The sequence below is a fragment of the Osmia lignaria genome, chromosome 10, assembly GCF_051020975.1.
Source record: "Osmia lignaria lignaria isolate PbOS001 chromosome 10, iyOsmLign1, whole genome shotgun sequence".
Classification (NCBI taxonomy): Eukaryota; Metazoa; Arthropoda; class Insecta; order Hymenoptera; family Megachilidae; genus Osmia; species Osmia lignaria.
In genome coordinates this window covers 12,179,751-12,195,370 of record NC_135041.1, presented here as the reverse complement: position 1 = coordinate 12,195,370, position 15,620 = coordinate 12,179,751, and the positions used below count along the sequence as shown (strand labels likewise).

At 33.3% G+C, this 15,620-nt stretch overlaps 4 protein-coding genes across 15 annotated transcripts; 2 read left to right on the top strand and 2 right to left on the bottom strand.

Moving 5' to 3' along the window:
* The first annotated feature begins 335 nt into the window (after nucleotides 1-335).
* On the top strand, nucleotides 336-3,235 carry CCT2 (chaperonin containing TCP1 subunit 2). The gene is made up of 7 exons (XM_034337658.2): nucleotides 336-556; nucleotides 959-1,268; nucleotides 1,349-1,782; nucleotides 1,848-1,925; nucleotides 2,005-2,229; nucleotides 2,298-2,679; nucleotides 2,750-3,235. The coding sequence occupies exons 1-7, from the start codon at nucleotides 554-556 to the stop codon at nucleotides 2,920-2,922; spliced, it is 1,605 nt and encodes a 534-aa protein (XP_034193549.2). The 5' UTR covers nucleotides 336-553; the 3' UTR covers nucleotides 2,923-3,235.
* Nucleotides 3,236-3,389: 154 nt separating this feature from the next.
* On the bottom strand, nucleotides 3,390-6,525 carry LOC117610376 (NADH-cytochrome b5 reductase 3). Of its 2 annotated transcripts, none has more exons than XM_034337670.2 (4): nucleotides 6,254-6,525; nucleotides 4,474-4,806; nucleotides 4,228-4,416; nucleotides 3,390-4,143 (listed from the first exon to the last, which is right to left on the bottom strand). In XM_034337670.2, the coding sequence occupies exons 1-4, from the start codon at nucleotides 6,293-6,295 to the stop codon at nucleotides 3,760-3,762; spliced, it is 948 nt and encodes a 315-aa protein (XP_034193561.1). In that variant the 5' UTR covers nucleotides 6,296-6,525; the 3' UTR covers nucleotides 3,390-3,759. The 2 variants fall into 2 exon arrangements, with proteins under 2 accessions (XP_034193561.1, XP_034193570.1); XM_034337679.2 differs by lacking the exon at nucleotides 6,254-6,525 and adding an exon at nucleotides 5,348-5,653.
* A 2,010-nt stretch (nucleotides 6,526-8,535) lies between these two features.
* LOC117610735 (uncharacterized) lies at nucleotides 8,536-10,706 on the top strand. Of its 6 annotated transcripts, none has more exons than XM_034338471.2 (6): nucleotides 8,958-9,394; nucleotides 9,468-9,668; nucleotides 9,824-10,072; nucleotides 10,131-10,265; nucleotides 10,355-10,460; nucleotides 10,552-10,706. In XM_034338471.2, the coding sequence occupies exons 2-6, from the start codon at nucleotides 9,660-9,662 to the stop codon at nucleotides 10,704-10,706; spliced, it is 654 nt and encodes a 217-aa protein (XP_034194362.1). In that variant the 5' UTR covers nucleotides 8,958-9,394; nucleotides 9,468-9,659. The 6 variants fall into 6 exon arrangements, with proteins under 6 accessions (XP_034194381.1, XP_034194362.1, XP_034194398.1 ...); XM_034338507.2 differs by having other exon boundaries at nucleotides 8,959-9,394; nucleotides 9,468-9,569; XM_034338490.2 differs by lacking the exons at nucleotides 8,958-9,394; nucleotides 9,468-9,668 and adding an exon at nucleotides 8,536-8,678.
* On the bottom strand, nucleotides 9,876-15,577 carry APC4 (anaphase-promoting complex subunit 4). 6 transcript variants are annotated; one of them, XM_034338429.2, is made up of 10 exons: nucleotides 15,446-15,577; nucleotides 13,700-13,973; nucleotides 13,459-13,574; nucleotides 13,021-13,403; nucleotides 12,745-12,945; nucleotides 12,386-12,667; nucleotides 12,098-12,321; nucleotides 11,463-12,034; nucleotides 10,958-11,385; nucleotides 9,876-10,016 (listed from the first exon to the last, which is right to left on the bottom strand). In XM_034338429.2, exons 3-9 carry the CDS (start codon nucleotides 13,562-13,564, stop codon nucleotides 10,976-10,978), a joined length of 2,178 nt encoding a protein of 725 aa, XP_034194320.2. In that variant the 5' UTR covers nucleotides 13,565-13,574; nucleotides 13,700-13,973; nucleotides 15,446-15,577; the 3' UTR covers nucleotides 9,876-10,016; nucleotides 10,958-10,975. The 6 variants fall into 6 exon arrangements, with proteins under 6 accessions (XP_034194320.2, XP_034194289.2, XP_034194300.2 ...); XM_034338398.2 differs by having other exon boundaries at nucleotides 13,700-14,134; nucleotides 15,446-15,566; XM_034338409.2 differs by lacking the exon at nucleotides 13,700-13,973 and having other exon boundaries at nucleotides 15,446-15,568.
* Between the last annotated feature and the right edge of the window lie 43 nt (nucleotides 15,578-15,620).

Here is a 15,620-nt window from a genome sequence, read left to right as displayed (position 1 = left end):
ACCCCCGAAATCTCAAGACCGGCCCTGGATACATCACAGTACAATTGTTTTAAAAAATGGGAGGCTAAGTGGACAATTTTCTATTACTTTCGAAAACCGCTTCAAATTTCAACGTTGCACAAAACTAGTACTACAACAATTATTTATTCTCTAATGAAATGAGGGCTAATTTCACATATATTACGTTATACTTTTTACGAACCTTAAAAGGAATTAAATTGGGAAGTCGATTGCTCGTTCAGACATGTTGCGCCATCTGCATGAAAGAAAGAAGGTTCTCGGTGTTTTCTGTTGAAACTTAATTATGAATGGTTAATTCTTTTTTCTAGAACCTTAACATTCTTTCTGATTTGTTATAGAGATTCTACATGTTCTCGAGTAACCAATTAAAGAAAAGTCGTAACGGAAAAAAGTGAAGAAAATATATGTTCAGCATTTGAAACGGAAACGCCATCTACGCTCCAATAGATCCTTGCAATTGTGCTTTGCTGTCGAGTTGAAGAAACGTTATTGAATCATAAATTGTGAGCTATCGTTTTTACAGTGATTCAGAATGGTAATTCATCAATTTTAGTTTCCTAGTATATATCGTAAGATGATATTATTGTAATATCATCAGAAATCAAAATAATAATGAACATTCAATACCCGGTTTCATATATGAAGGTGTGACAAATGGCGCACGTGTGTCAATCAAAAGATTTCTTTTATTATTAACGTAATAATTTTTTAAGTCAAACTTAAGCTTACTGGAAATATACTATTACAATTACAAAACTGTATTTCCATCGAATTTTTTATATTTTAGTACTTACATTAAATGTACATTTTAAGTAATAAATTATAATATTAAATATGAAGATGTAATAAATATATAATAATCTGTAATACATGCATTAAATTCTCCTGCAAATTGGTAGCATTGTTAACTAGTAAAAATTTTAATGTTTATACATAGGTTTCCTTGAATCCTGTCAGGATCTTCAAGAATGAAGCAGAAGAAGAAAAGGCAGAAATTGCCAGGTTAAGTTTATTTGTAGGAGCAATAGCCATTGGTGATCTAGTAAAATCAACACTTGGTCCCAAGGGTATGGATAAAGTATTGGTGGCTCATGGTCGATCTGCTGGACAAGTTCAAGTTACCAATGATGGAGCAACTATTCTTAAAAGTGTAGGTGTAGATAATCCTGCAGCCAAAATTTTAGTGGACATGTCTCGTGTACAAGATGATGAAGTTGGAGATGGTACAACATCTGTAACTGTTCTTGGTTTGTATAACAGATAAAGTTTAGATATTCTTGTTTAGTTTAATAATTAGAACTTTTAACACAATTATTTTTAATTTTAGCTTCTGAATTATTAAGAGAAGCAGAGAAATTAATTGATCAAAAAATTCATCCCCAAACTATAATTGCTGGCTGGAGGGAAGCAACTAATGTAGCTCGAAAAGCTTTGCAAAATACTGCAACTGATAATTCTGCGGATCCTGAACGTTTTTATGAAGATTTAACTAACATTGCTCGTACAACCTTGAGCTCAAAAATTTTAGCTCAACATAAAGAACATTTCAGTGCTCTTGCAGTGAATGCTGTTTTACGTCTTAAGGGATCTGGCAATTTGTCAGCTATTCAAATAATTAAGAAACGTGGAGGAACTCTAGGTGATTCCTACCTTGATGATGGATTCTTACTGGATAAGAAACCTGGAATGCATCAACCGCAAAGAGTAACTGATGCGCGTATACTTATAGCTAACACTCCAATGGATACAGATAAAATCAAGGTAAGTATAAGATATAAATGTTTAATATATTAGTTAATAAAACTAATATAATCGTTTATTTTTAGGTTTTTGGATCAAGAGTTCGAGTTGATTCGATGGCGAAAATTGCAGAATTGGAAGCAGCGGAAAAAGAAAAAATGAAGGTAATATACTACAAATTAGTTATATATATAAAGTTTTATTCAATTATTAACAATCATTTGATAATTATCCTCGGTTCAGGACAAAGTTGAGAAAATTATAAAACATGGCTCCAACGTTTTCGTTAATAGACAGTTAATTTATAATTATCCTGAACAATTGTTTGCCGATGCTAATATTATGGCTATTGAGCATGCTGACTTCGATGGTATCGAAAGACTTGCACTTGTCACCGGCGGAGAAATAGTCAGTACTTTTGATAATCCTGAAATGGTGAAACTTGGAAAATGTGATCTTATTGAACCGGTATGTTGTACACTTTAATTAAAGCCATACACTGCTGCTATTAAACATTCATTGTTTTTTTCGTTTAGGTAATGGTGGGTGAAGATACTTTGCTTAAATTTTCGGGAGTTCCTTTGGGAGAAGCTTGTACAGTCATAATCAGAGGCGCTACTCAACAAATTGTTGACGAAGCAGAAAGATCTCTGCACGATGCTCTTTGCGTATTATCAGCTACCGTACGCGAATCTAGAATTGTTTATGGCGGTGGATGCAGTGAAATGATAATGGCTTTGGCTGTCATGAGAGCAGCAGCCGCTACTCCTGGAAAAGAAGCAGTTGCAATGGAATCGTTTGCTCGAGCATTGCAACAATTACCTACTGTCATTGCGGATAATGCTGGTTACGATTCGGCTCAGTTAGTCAGCCAACTAAGAGCTGCACATAATTCTGGTGCAGTTACAATGGGTCTCGGTATGTTAACATGTTACTGACATTTCTTCTTTGCAGAAGTAATTAATTATTCTTGTTTCTACATTAACAGATATGGAACAAGGAAAGATTAGTTGCATGAAAAAGTTAGGTGTAATTGAATCTTGGGCTGTGAAGAGACAAGTTTTACTTAGCGCAGCTGAAGCAGCAGAAATGATATTGCGCGTAGATGATATCTTACGAGCAGCACCGAGAAAGCGCGTCAGAGATCGTGGACGTTGTTAAATACACAAAGAGATCATTTACTGCTTTAATTTTTTCGCACTGCTTTTCCATTATGTGAATTATGGTCAGATTTATAAACAACTTTAGCTTCAAGTATTATCCATTTTGTTAATAATATTAATTGCAAACTTTTAATTAGTGTCAGAACACTAATTATTTTTTATTGTTGTAATATGTACCGTCATTTTTACATTAAAAATATTTAATTCAAAAAGGAAGTAGGGGATACATAAAACAGACAGAATAACTTGTGATCATCATTTTTTATAACAAAACAACAAATATAACATCAATAAATGCTTGATACCTTGGACCTACATACTATTTCGCACTAAAATTTTGCAGTGGCAACATATTCTATACAAAATTAAAAATTGTAATGAAAAATTAATGATATTTATAGCAAGTATGGAATTATAAAATATAAAAGTAATTATTCCTTTTCTTTAATCGTTTAATTACCTAATTTTTTAGAGAAACGTTCATATTTGTAATCGATGTATTTTAATATTTTATTATAAGCAGTTCTTCCTTAAAGTATAGTACACATATTTCTCCCAAATAGTACATAAAAATACTACGTATTATTTTTTATACAGTTAAATATTGCTTTTAAATATTTTTGTGTACAATATACTAAATAACATAACTTCAAACTTCATAAATATTAAAGTATAAACAGCCACTATACATTTGTCTGTATCAACCAATTTGTGGTAGATACAAAATAATAGAATGTTGTGTCCGTAAGATTAAAATTATAGGTTCCATTTAACGAGTTATATTGATAAGCCAAATGCAATCTCTACACTTCAATTCAACAAAAAATTTGTTGCTTCAATATGCAAACCGTAATTTTTGATCGTAACCCAGTTTATCAAGATTAGGATTACAAGCAAAGTTGATCATCGGAGGTGGCCCGCACATCAGTACGATTGTATCAGGCGATGGAGGGAACATGTGTTCTTTTATCATTTCTGCATTTAAATGACCTGTACTGTACGGCCAGTTTTCACTACTGGTATCTAAGGTATACCAAAGTTTCAATTTGTCAGGATGATCTTTTGCAATCTGATCTAATTCATTTCTAAGTAATATGTCTTTTTCTGTTTGATTAGCAAAAAGTAAAGAAGCCTGAGTTTCATCTGTAGGATCCTTTACTATTGCCCGAATTAACTGCAACATAGGTGTAATCCCTGTTCCACCAGCTAACATCACAACCTACATTAAAACAAAAACAATATATTTATAGTTTAGAAACTTTAGATGTACATGTAAGTACAAATATAAATTTAGCGCGAATACCTTTTTAACATTATATTCTACAGGTGGATCTTTTCTCAAAATTTTTATGGAAAACTTTCCATGCCCTTTGTAGATTAGTCTACCAGAAGGTCCCCTAAAATCAATTGTCTCTCCAATCTTTAAATTGTCTAAGTATTGAGATAATTTTCCTCCTTCAGGAAATTTTGGATGAACATTTTTGAAATATACCTGAAAATATGTTTTTCATGTAAAGTTTGTTTATTAAGGTATACTTAATGTACTCACCTTAATAACAAGATCTACATAACCATGATCATCATCACTTGAAACAGGTGTATAAGAACGTATGACTGCATCTTCTCCAATCTTTGCTGTTAAATGTACATGTTGACCAATTGGTAATCCTAGTACATGATCCGGTGTTGGTAAACCAAATCTAAATTTTCTTGTATCATGGCTTATTATTTCCTTTTCAATTAAAGGTAAACTATATTTAACAACTGGGTCAACCAATAAAACTGGAGACTTCTTTTTCTTTTCACCGCTCCAAGATTTATAAAATTTGAATGCTAATCCTATTACAACTACAGTTCCCACAGCAGCCAATACCGGTAGAGCCTAAAAAAAATATGCAAAGATTAAGAATTAAAAATAAAAAGGATGATTTCTTGACTGCTGACTTATGATATGAGATAATAACCAGAAACTGATAAGAATAGTGAGTGATTTTTCAAATCATATAAATGTAAGTAAGATATGAAAATCTTATATCATGAATATTACATTTAATTCTAATAACTAGTACAGCATGTCAGTTTGATAAGATTTTCCAAAAATAGAAGCAAAAATAACAGTTGAAAATCTTTATTAACAAAATTTATGAATTTTACAGTTAAATGAAACAATTATATGAAATATACATGTCATCTTACAAATATTACCCATATGCCTTTTATACTTAAACTACTATCTTAAAACATATTTACACAAATGTATAATGAAAAAATTATATGTTAATACATGAAATGATTTTTCGGGGAGGTTATTCACAAACAATACGAAAATCAAAGTAGATGATTGATTTTTTCAATATTAACAATTAATTCAAAAAACAAACCATCGTTAGTTTTAAATTTGCTCTTTTTTTATTTTAACTTACCAACGATCGTAAGTTTGGCATTGTAAATCAACTTGCACGTGGTTAGACCTCTGAGAAAGAATGCTGAGAACGAGGCTAAGGTCGTAACCACACGAGGAATTGGTGGGATAAATAAAAAAAAAATTCCACAAGACGGATGAGTAATAGTCTTAAAAATATACACTGATTAAAAAAATTAATAAGAACGTCTTCGGTTTATACCGGCTTCAAAGAAATTTTTAGGCGCACACCTTGAGAAATCGCCGGCTTCTACATGGGGTCAGATACAGGGCGCTACCCTTTAAAATAGATCTTACTTCCCTCGATCTAAGAACAGTACTACTATTTCAATGTATGTATTTTTAGCTATATTACCGGAGGTATTACAAATGTGGAGTATTATATGTAATTATTATACATACATTGCATAGATAATACACTAAAAGGGGTGTCTTGTATCCCATTATTAACTAAAAAAACTATACAATGTCAGCAAATATATGTATGCAAAGTACATTGTACTAATTACATTTAATTATACTGTAGAATATTTCAAACAATTATAGAAACATTATCAGTAACAGGAATATTTTAATCAATTAATTGACAGTTTTGTTGTCAATTTATAAGTGTCCAATAATTATCAAATCGCATTGTTAAAACATCGAATACATTTTCGTTACATTTAAACAATAAATGGTCTATTTCCGGCGTTCAAGCAATTATACGCTCAATGAAGTACACGCTATATTTACATATTTATGAGATCAATCATCAAAAGGAAATGATCCGCGTCTAATGAATACATTTGGTTTAATTATAGTCATTTTCATCCTTTCTTCGCGAGTTGGATAGTAAAATAACTTTATCATTTATATACTAAGATTTTCATTTCTTTGTGAGATGAAATAAATAAAATATACGTACGTGAGAATTATTCGATGAGGTGTTATTCATTTGTTCATTCATTATAGTTATTGTAATACCTAGATCACTATATTTGTAAATATCAAAAACATAACACTCGATAACCACCTGTTATACCATTTAAATCCCAAAGGTGTAAGTTTAATTGTAAACGATTAATCAATAAAAAATCCATATAAATTACATAACAGAAAAATCGTTATGCACACGTTCCAGAATCTGTCGCTGGACTGAATGATTGTCCAACTCTTAAGACTGATATTTTTCTACTGGGTGATGTAATGATGATATTGTAATGATACTGATTACAAATATATTTGCCATAGTATTTTGTACAAAATTTGTATTCAATGTATGCAAATGAAAACAAAGTATTTCTAAGAGATATACGAAAAGATATAGTTACGTATACTAATTTACATTAGTTTATGATGATTTTAATAAAAGCGATGTTATTACAAGGATAACAGGACAAATCATGCACGTGTAATACTTTGATAAACATTTTATTAAGAAAATAAAAAATAAGGAAATTGTTGTTTTGTAGCGGTATTTTATATAATCATAAAAAATTTATATCTTTGATTAATTTGATATAAAATAAAATAAACATATAAACGGACAGAAAATAGGTTTTCTTTGTACACCTTATATAAAAGGCATGCGTATGTACATGATAATAGGTACATATTACAAAGGTTGTAAAATGCATTTTCATTCAAGTTACATCACAAATCCTTTGATAACTGTTTGTAACAATTAAATACGGTATTATATTACAAATTAATAAATACATTTGAACAATGTTTTACAGTTTCTATGAAACTAATTAATCATAATTAATATGATTTTCATTTGTGTTTGATTATATCATTGCTATCAGATAATGCATTTTATGCTTATAAGTAATTATAACAGTTGTAATATATAGTTATTGTAATATATAATTAATGAGAGTAAATATACACTTCGCTAGAAAAAGTGAAATAAAAGGGGACTTCGGCCGAGGCCCAGAAGAGGGATACAATCATAAATGTTATTCCCCTTTGATGAGCTTATTTAATAAGCAACGAAAATATATAAGGTAAATTAAATAAACTCCGGAAAGAAATTAGAGCATGATTATTATACTGGTTGGGCCCTCTACGTACGTCGTACGGGCCTGATTTCATCTTGGGGTTTCAGGGACCCCAATGCATCGGTGGCGCTCTCTGCATACAGATTTGATATCATCTGGGGTGTCAGAGACCCCAGTGACTCTCTGCGCACGCGCACCGACAAAATATCATCTGGGGTGTCAGAGACCCCAGTGACTCTCTGCGCACGCGCACCGACAAAATATCATCTGGGGTGTCAGAGACCCCAGTGACTCTCTGCGCACGCGCATTCACAAAATATCATCTGGGGTGTCAGAGACCCCAGTGGCTCTCTGCGCACGCGCATCGACAAAATATCATCTGGGGTGTCAGGGACCCCGGTGACTCTCTGCGCGTGCGCACCGACAAAATATCATCTGGGGTGTCAGGGACCCCGGTGACTCTCTGCGCGTGCGCACCGACAAAATATCATCTGGGGTGTCAGGGACCCCCGTTACTCTCTGCACGCGCGCACCGATAAAATATCATCTGGGGTGTCAGGGACCCCGGTGACTGTGCGCACCGACCTGTCATCTTGGGGTGTCAGGGACCCCCGATGTATAAAGCATGTCTCTAACCCTAGTAGTTCTCATGTTGAAAAATGACACGACGAACGCTTTACACTTTATATATGCATATATATATATATATACATACATTTATTTAGATATCGTAGCGACATCTCAGGAATTCTTACATTTTATAGGTTAATTGATAGCATAGGTTAGGTATATTGAACATTGATGTAAACAAATTGGCGAAATAGCAATATGATCGTATAGTTTTTTGTGATCACGTTTTATCTCGTGATTTTTGACGCATTTAATGTTATATCTCAATGGCAGTTTTACATCGTGCATTATTTACTTGGTTCAATCTTTTAATTTTCTTGATTTTACTTGTTATAAGACTTGATCAGAGAATACAATGGAATTGGTTTATAGTTTTCATTCCGATGTGGTTGTACGATCAGATACTTTTGATTTACATTGTTTTTAATATGGTATCTCATTTCAAAAATGGACTTGTTGTTAATTTACGTCGGGAAGTAAGTTGAACCAGAATATTTATTATGTTTTATGGAAACTGAAGATGCTCTCTTTTTAGGCATGGTACATGACAGCTGTATTTATGAAATTAACTGCTCAAATTTTAATATGTTTAAAATTGGAAGCTTCTCATTGGTTTTTACCAGCAAAAATTGTTCTGGCACCATTCTGGGTTCTTCTTCCAGCATTGGCAGTTGATGTTTTTGTACATCTTATTCAACATGACCAGTATTGACAATGGCAAGTCACATTTAATTACACATATGCAACACTTATTGAACTTTATATGAACATAATGTTATATGAAAATTAATTACATAAAAACAATTTTATTTAAAATAGTTAAGATAGACTACTATACATTTCATACATTTAAAAGATTTTCTAATTGATTTCATCATTTTGCTCATGAACCTTTAAAATTTTCATTCATAATTTAAAAGTATATCTGAATGTGGTACAGTAGTTTGTTACATAATAATTGATGAATACAACATGTATAAATACTACCTTGACTGTAGGTTTTATCTTACATATCAATGCTTTTCAAGTAATTAAGATGAAGAAACGTATACTACACTTTCAGACATGGCAGTCACAAGATGCCAGTGTAGCTTACTATAAATACTTTATTGCACAAGGATGAATAGGACAAAGATATAAATAAGTAACTCTACTGTAGCTTCATTATTAAAGCTTTTCTGATTAGTCTATGAGATTGTTATCATCTAGAAACAGTGATTTTGATTACTTAGTATAAATTTATTATTTAGTATTCAAGTGGAAAATAAGAAATAGTGAAAGACTATACAGAGTCTACATAGAATTATCTTTGTAGTTATGCAATACGATACACTGACAAGTGCCTTCTGCTTGTACTGTCTATAGAATAATTGTTCTTGCACCCATCTGTCACGTTTACAACCAACTGTACTCTATTGAAATTCTTCTTAAAGGTGATCAATGTAATTAGAATGTAATTGTTGTATTATCAAACAAGATGCTAACAAAACAAAATATATTGCTCAGTTAGTAGTGAAACAAGTTCTGTGCCACAGTTGCCTAGTACTTTTACATTTTCTGCAATTGAACACTTTATTGATACAAGTGTAAAAGTGATAAATTTGTAAAGTGAGTGCAATTAAAATAACTTGAAACAATAACAATTTGAAAGTAACATATTTAGATATTTCACATTATTTGAGAAAGAGGATATAAATAATGCAACAGGTAGAACCATGAAAGATTTTTTTAATGTATTAAACATGTATACATATGTATAAGCTAACAAATTAACAAAATTAACACTAAGTTTTTAAAAATCAAGTTAAAAATGATAAAAATTAGATAAACATTATAAATACTTCTCTGATTTTATTTTATAGATGAGCATAAAATGTTTTCTACTTTTGTATTCATTACTGTTCTTATTGAAAAATGGAGTTCATGGAGTAGTTACAGTAACGGAAGTTCCGGCTGGTCATTTAGCTGAACTTCCATGTTTAAGTAGTGATGATTATCATCGTTTTATGTTTTGGCAACTTACCGATGACAATCGTATTATCGGGCCTGGAAACCCTATGGATGAAAATAAATACGATTATGAAGTGTTAACAGGAAAACTTATGATAAAGGTAATTTGCTTGTATCCTTTTGGTAATATTATATTAATAAATTGTTCGTTATCGACAGGGTGTGTCAACTGCTGAATCTGGTTTTTATAAGTGTGTTTCAAAAGGTGTATCAGATCAATCTGCCATTAATATTCACGTTGTTGAATTAATTGTGAAAAAAGATTGGGAAGATGTTTGGGAAAACGATTTTGAGGTATATTAAAATATTTTAGTTTAATAAACGCACATTGACATAAAAATATATGTTTGTTATTTGTTTTAACCATGCCTTCTTTTGTGCAGACAAATTTGTTACGAGGAATGACTGCTGTTATGGTAGTAGTTGTTGGCTTAGCTGTTGTTCTTTTTATTATTACAACAAAAAGAAGACGAAACCGTAAATTTTTTGGTAATCATTTATAAAAATTGTATATAATTGGAAATTGAACAGAATGATCACATTATTATGTTTTATTAATATTAAATTATTATTATTATAGATTTGGAAGAATCCAGAGAAAATTCTCCTGCAAAATACACACCAAATGTTATGGCTCGTCCGACAGCGCCTTCACCAATACCAGAAGATGGTGGTATCGATAACGAAGCCCTTGATATTGACTTCCCAAAAGTATTCAACCAGATGCAGAAGTAACAAATAGTTTTTTGAGATGTGAAAAATAATTTTTTATAATAGATTCACGCAATCATATTCGTGCATAATCAATACAGCTTTTCAATTGTGACATAAAGACATGACATACATAATCATTTCTTAAATAAGAAATATTAACTATTGGTTTTTAAACAAAAATTCATTATTGTACTTATATTTATACTTGAATAAATATTTATTAAATGTCAGATTGTAATATTTAAATATTGTAATAAGAACGTAATCATTACCTCGTTACTTTTATGGTTTTATTGTGAGCTAGTTGTAGGTTTTTCATGCGTGGTATCCAACATACTATCGTTAACTCCATCTTCTTCGTCTACTTCGTCTTCCTCATCTTCAGGTTCAACTTCAGTTTCTAATAATCTTATTTTTCTATTGCTTTCATTTAAAATAGCGGCAACTTTTCGCGCACCACTCACTGCTATTCGCCTAGCAGAAATACCTTGAAAAGGCCGAGGCCAGTTGTTACCTATAAGGTCAGCCAGACTAACTGCATTTTTATCTTGATTTTCAAAAATTTCAGGGTACTTTAATGGTAGTTGTATCAGAAATGATGCGTGATTATGTTTGTTTAGTAACAATAAACTTAGATATTCCTGAGAATAAAACTGTAAATCAATTACAGTCCCATCTATACAAGCTTTAGAGTAGGATTCTGATAAAATAAAATTTGTTATTAATATTAGTTTGATAAATTACATTGTTAGATGTATTCATAATAAATCAACAAACCTGATCTATGATCTACATCAATTGTACCCAATTTAAAGTTGAGGGAGATATGCTCTGTATGTGAACATTTAATTCTAAATAGTCGTAATACTTTATGATCCATATCACATGTAGCTACAAGTAAACCATCATTATTTGTTGCAATTTGGGATGATGTAAACGATACGGACGGAGTCAAAGCGATAGTGGTGACAGTGAAATGTTCAACTAAGCCTTGGTAAGCCTCACGGAAAACATTATGTATCGCGGAAATTAATTTTGCATGGGATTGTAACAAGGAGAAATTAAGATCCTGTTTTATGATAAGCGGATGATCACGAAGACAATGATTTTCACTGAGCATTGCTGTCCATTCGCTTCCTTCGGGTGTCAAACAAGTTTGTAAATTTTCACGTCGTAAATATTGGCCTAATTTTTCTAAATTCACTCCTTTTCTCCCTCCAACACCTGGTTCAGTTTTATCAAAACCACGTAGAAATTCCGCAATAAATGTTAGCTCTTGTTGACTAACGCGACTTACTTCCGGCGGTATTCTTTCGTCCGTTAATCTTAGTATTACGACATACAACCACCTTGAAAAATAAACTTAAATAATGAAAATATTTTTAATAGACATTTTAATTTGAAGATCATACCGGAAAAACGCTTTATAGTCGCGCATACTATGATCTATTACTTGTTGAATTTCGGATGATTTTGCTAGGAAAGCTTCTGATGCATGAAGAGCATTAGTTATAATACTTTCATTGGCAAATCCTAGTAATTCATATGGACCACCTAATCTCACCATTCCTCTCATTTCAGCCAGCTGATACACTAAAGCCATTCCAACATTTGTTAAATTTTTTAAGACTAATTTCTGTAAAATGATAGTAGATCAATATGACATATATTAATAGAAGCCTCAACTAGTACATTATTACCTGTATATTACTGTAGCACATTTCAATACTGTGTCCCAACTTTTTTAATCCTTTTTCGGTCAAATCTCGTAACAAAAAGCTTTCTAAGTTTGGGGTTGGTATACCGATCATTAATAATTCTAGAAAATCTGCAGCAACCCCGCCAGGTGGATTTGTTTCTGCATATCGTGCGAGCTTTTCATCCATTTCAAGAAGAATTGTTTCCCATGCTTCTGAGATTGCCATTAATGTACGTGAAAGATAATCCATCAAATATTCTATGTTTGCTTGAGCTTGTGCTACCTCAGATTTAAATAATAAATTGGTAGAAATTTAATATTTCTTTTAATTAAAATTACAAAGTGTACTATGCAAAGAACCTTAAAAAATGCTGTGCTTTGCTCTAACAATGGACACCATAATCTACATGCTTTGATGCCGCCATTGTCTTTCCATGTGACCCACATAGGTTTACCAAATCCACCACTAATTTCTAATATTCTATCTTGACCAACTGAAATTGTACCACAATAGAACATTCCAAATACATACATTGCAACGCTTCCATTGTCTAATCCAAGCTGGAAACATCTGAATATTTTTAACATATACAAAGTTAACATGAAAAATCATTAATGCATTTCTTATCAACCTACAAAAAGTACATCTAATGTTTGAGATAAGAATTCCTTGCGTTCTGGTTCTTGTCCAAAACTTCTATTCAAACTAGGTAAAGGTGGAAGATATTCTCCTGTTGGCAGCATGTTTGGTTTATTTCCATTTAACACAGTATCGCTTTCCAAATTTGTTAATGGTAGCCATGTCATACATGTAATTTCATTGTGCAATGCAAGCTTTGTTCTCTGAATAATGTTTTTATTTTCAATATCCACTAAACAGATTACTTTGGAAGTTTCATAACAAACGGCAAGAAATTTTCCATCTGGTCTCCATGCTAAGTTAACTACGCTATCTGCTTCTTCTTGAGGGCTTAATAGCCAAACCCTTTGCCATGTTAATCTATGCAATGTAACTTCTCCTGTAACAATCATATTTGTAAAATAATCTATTGTTTACCGGTTTAAAAACCTAACCTTTTATGTTAGCAATTGCTAAGAGATCCATTTTTGGTGACCATTGCATTCTTGTTACTTCAGCTGGAAGCTGTCGTTCTTCTAATTGCCTCACACTACCTGCCATCTCTATAATTCTAATTAAAATTTATGTCACAATAGTATTCCATACCACATAATCAAATATTGCAATTATAAAACACTGTAGTGACTACGTGACTACAGATACAAAAACATCAGGACTTTAGGGAGTCTCAGATACTTTCAGATGGAGTTAGGTCTGCATGTAGATACCACAGTCGGTATAATTATCATGTGATAATAAACAACTAAGCATAATTAATTGTCGATGAAAATGAATCTTTCTGTCCTTGACGGCCTCATCTGGCGGTGCATTTATAAATTAGTAGCTTCGCGCAGAAACACGTCAGTCTGTCTTCGGACGTCAAAGAGGTAGGAGGGTGTACTCGAGCATACTCAATCCTATATCTCCCACATTCCAGGATCCCTTACGGCTTTTCTTACATCTCTGCATCCTTTACATCCCTCCATCTCTTATAGCTCTGCATTCCTTATATCCCTGCTTTCTTTATATCCCCGAATCCCATACAACCTTACTTTCCTTATTCCCCCATTCCTTACATACTTGCGCCCTTTATATCCCTGCATATTTTACATCCTTGCTTCATTTAAATCCCTGCACCAGAAAGTGAAAGATGGTGTCAAATTTAGTTCCAAATTTCACCACCAGGGGGCGCTAATTCGATATCGAAAATTTAGTTCAAATTTTTGCCGCCAGAGGGACAAAATTTCAACATGCTTTAGTTCCTTTTTCTGACACCAGAGAGAGCTGATTCAACATCGAAAATTTAGTTCAAATTTTTGCCGCCAGAGGGACAAAATTTCAACATGCTTTAGTTTCTTTTTCTGACACCAGAGGGCGCTGATTCAACATAGAAAATTTAGTTCCCATTTTTGCCGCCAGAGGGCCAAAATTTCAGCATGCTTTAGTTTCTTTTTCTGACACCAGAGGGCGCTGATTCAACATAGAAAATTTAGTTCCCATTTTTGCCGCCAGAGGGCCAAAATTTCAGCATGCTTTAGTTTCTTTTTCTGACACCAGAGGGCGCTGATTCAACATCGAAAATTTAGTTCCAATTTTTGCCGCCAGAGGGCCAAAATTTCAGCATGCTTTAGTTCCTTTTTCTGTCCCCAGAGGGCGCTGATTCGACATGATTTGACATGTATGGGATGTAAGGGATGCAGGGACGTAAGGGATGTAAGGGACGTAAGGGATGTAAAGGATGCAGGGATATAAGGGATGTAAGAGATGTAAGGGATGTAAAGGATGCAGGGATGTAAGCGATGTAAGTGATGTAAAGGATGCAGGGATGTAAGCGATGTAAGTGATGTAATGGATGCAGGGATCTAAGGGATGTAAAGGATGCAGACATGTAAGGGATGTAAAGGATGCAGAGATGTGAGGGATGTAAAAGATGCAGGGATGTAAGGGATGTAAAAGATGCCGGAATGTAAGGGATGTATGGGATGTAAAGGATGCAGGGATGTGAGGGATGTAAAAGATGCAGGGATGTAAGGGATGTAAGGGATGTAAAGGATGCAGGGATGTAAGGGATGTAAAGGATGCAGGGGTGTAAGGGATGTAAAGGATGCAGTGTAGTGAGGGATGTAAGGGATGTAAAGGATACAGGGGTGTAAGGGATGTAAAGGATGCAGGGTAGTGAGGGATGTAAGGGATGTAAAGGATGCAGGGGTGTAAGGGATGTAAAGGATGCAGGGATGTGAGGGATGTAAAAGATGCAGGGATGTAAGGGATGTAAGGGATGTAAAGGATGCAGGGATGTAAGGGATGTAAAGGATGCAGGGGTGTAAGGGATGTAAAGGATGCAGGGATGTGAGGGATGTAAGGGATGTAAGGGATGTAAAGGATGCAGGGATGTACGGGATGTAATGGGCTTCTACTTGTAAATTGCTCGTAGTATCATACCTAGTGACGGCGACACCTTCCCCTCCTCCGGCTTAGATCGTCATTTTCCCTAGAGGGATGTTAAGTATGCTCGAGGATGTACAGGAAACACCCTCCTATGTCTTTGACGTCCGAAGACAGACTGACTGACGCGTTTCTGCGCGAAGTTACTAATTTATAAATGCCGCCGCCAGAT

What these genes read in the sequence shown, in the direction of transcription:
- CCT2 (XM_034337658.2), top strand. An exon ending in TGGATACAGATAAAATCAAG is followed by an intron (nt 1,783 to 1,847) that starts GTAAGTATAAGA and finishes GTTTATTTTTAG; the next exon opens with GTTTTTGGATCAAGAGTTCG. An exon ending in CGGAAAAAGAAAAAATGAAG is followed by an intron (nt 1,926 to 2,004) that starts GTAATATACTAC and finishes TCCTCGGTTCAG; the next exon opens with GACAAAGTTGAGAAAATTAT.
- LOC117610376 (XM_034337670.2), bottom strand. Translation starts at nt 6,295, where the DNA reads ATGAATGAACAAATGAATAACACCTCATCGAATAATTCTCAC. An exon ending in CCTCATCGAATAATTCTCAC is followed by an intron (nt 4,807 to 6,253) that starts GTACGTATATTT and finishes TATTTTTTTTAG; the next exon opens with GCTCTACCGGTATTGGCTGC. An exon ending in ATGTAGATCTTGTTATTAAG is followed by an intron (nt 4,417 to 4,473) that starts GTGAGTACATTA and finishes ACATATTTTCAG; the next exon opens with GTATATTTCAAAAATGTTCA.
- LOC117610735 (XM_034338471.2), top strand. An exon ending in CAGGAAAACTTATGATAAAG is followed by an intron (nt 10,073 to 10,130) that starts GTAATTTGCTTG and finishes CGTTATCGACAG; the next exon opens with GGTGTGTCAACTGCTGAATC. An exon ending in ACGAAACCGTAAATTTTTTG is followed by an intron (nt 10,461 to 10,551) that starts GTAATCATTTAT and finishes TTATTATTATAG; the next exon opens with ATTTGGAAGAATCCAGAGAA.
- APC4 (XM_034338429.2), bottom strand. Translation starts at nt 13,564, where the DNA reads ATGGCAGGTAGTGTGAGGCAATTAGAAGAACGACAGCTTCCAGCTGAA. An exon ending in AAAGCACAGCATTTTTTAAG is followed by an intron (nt 12,668 to 12,744) that starts GTTCTTTGCATA and finishes TTTAAATCTGAG; the next exon opens with GTAGCACAAGCTCAAGCAAA. An exon ending in TGATGTAGATCATAGATCAG is followed by an intron (nt 11,386 to 11,462) that starts GTTTGTTGATTT and finishes TTATTTTATCAG; the next exon opens with AATCCTACTCTAAAGCTTGT.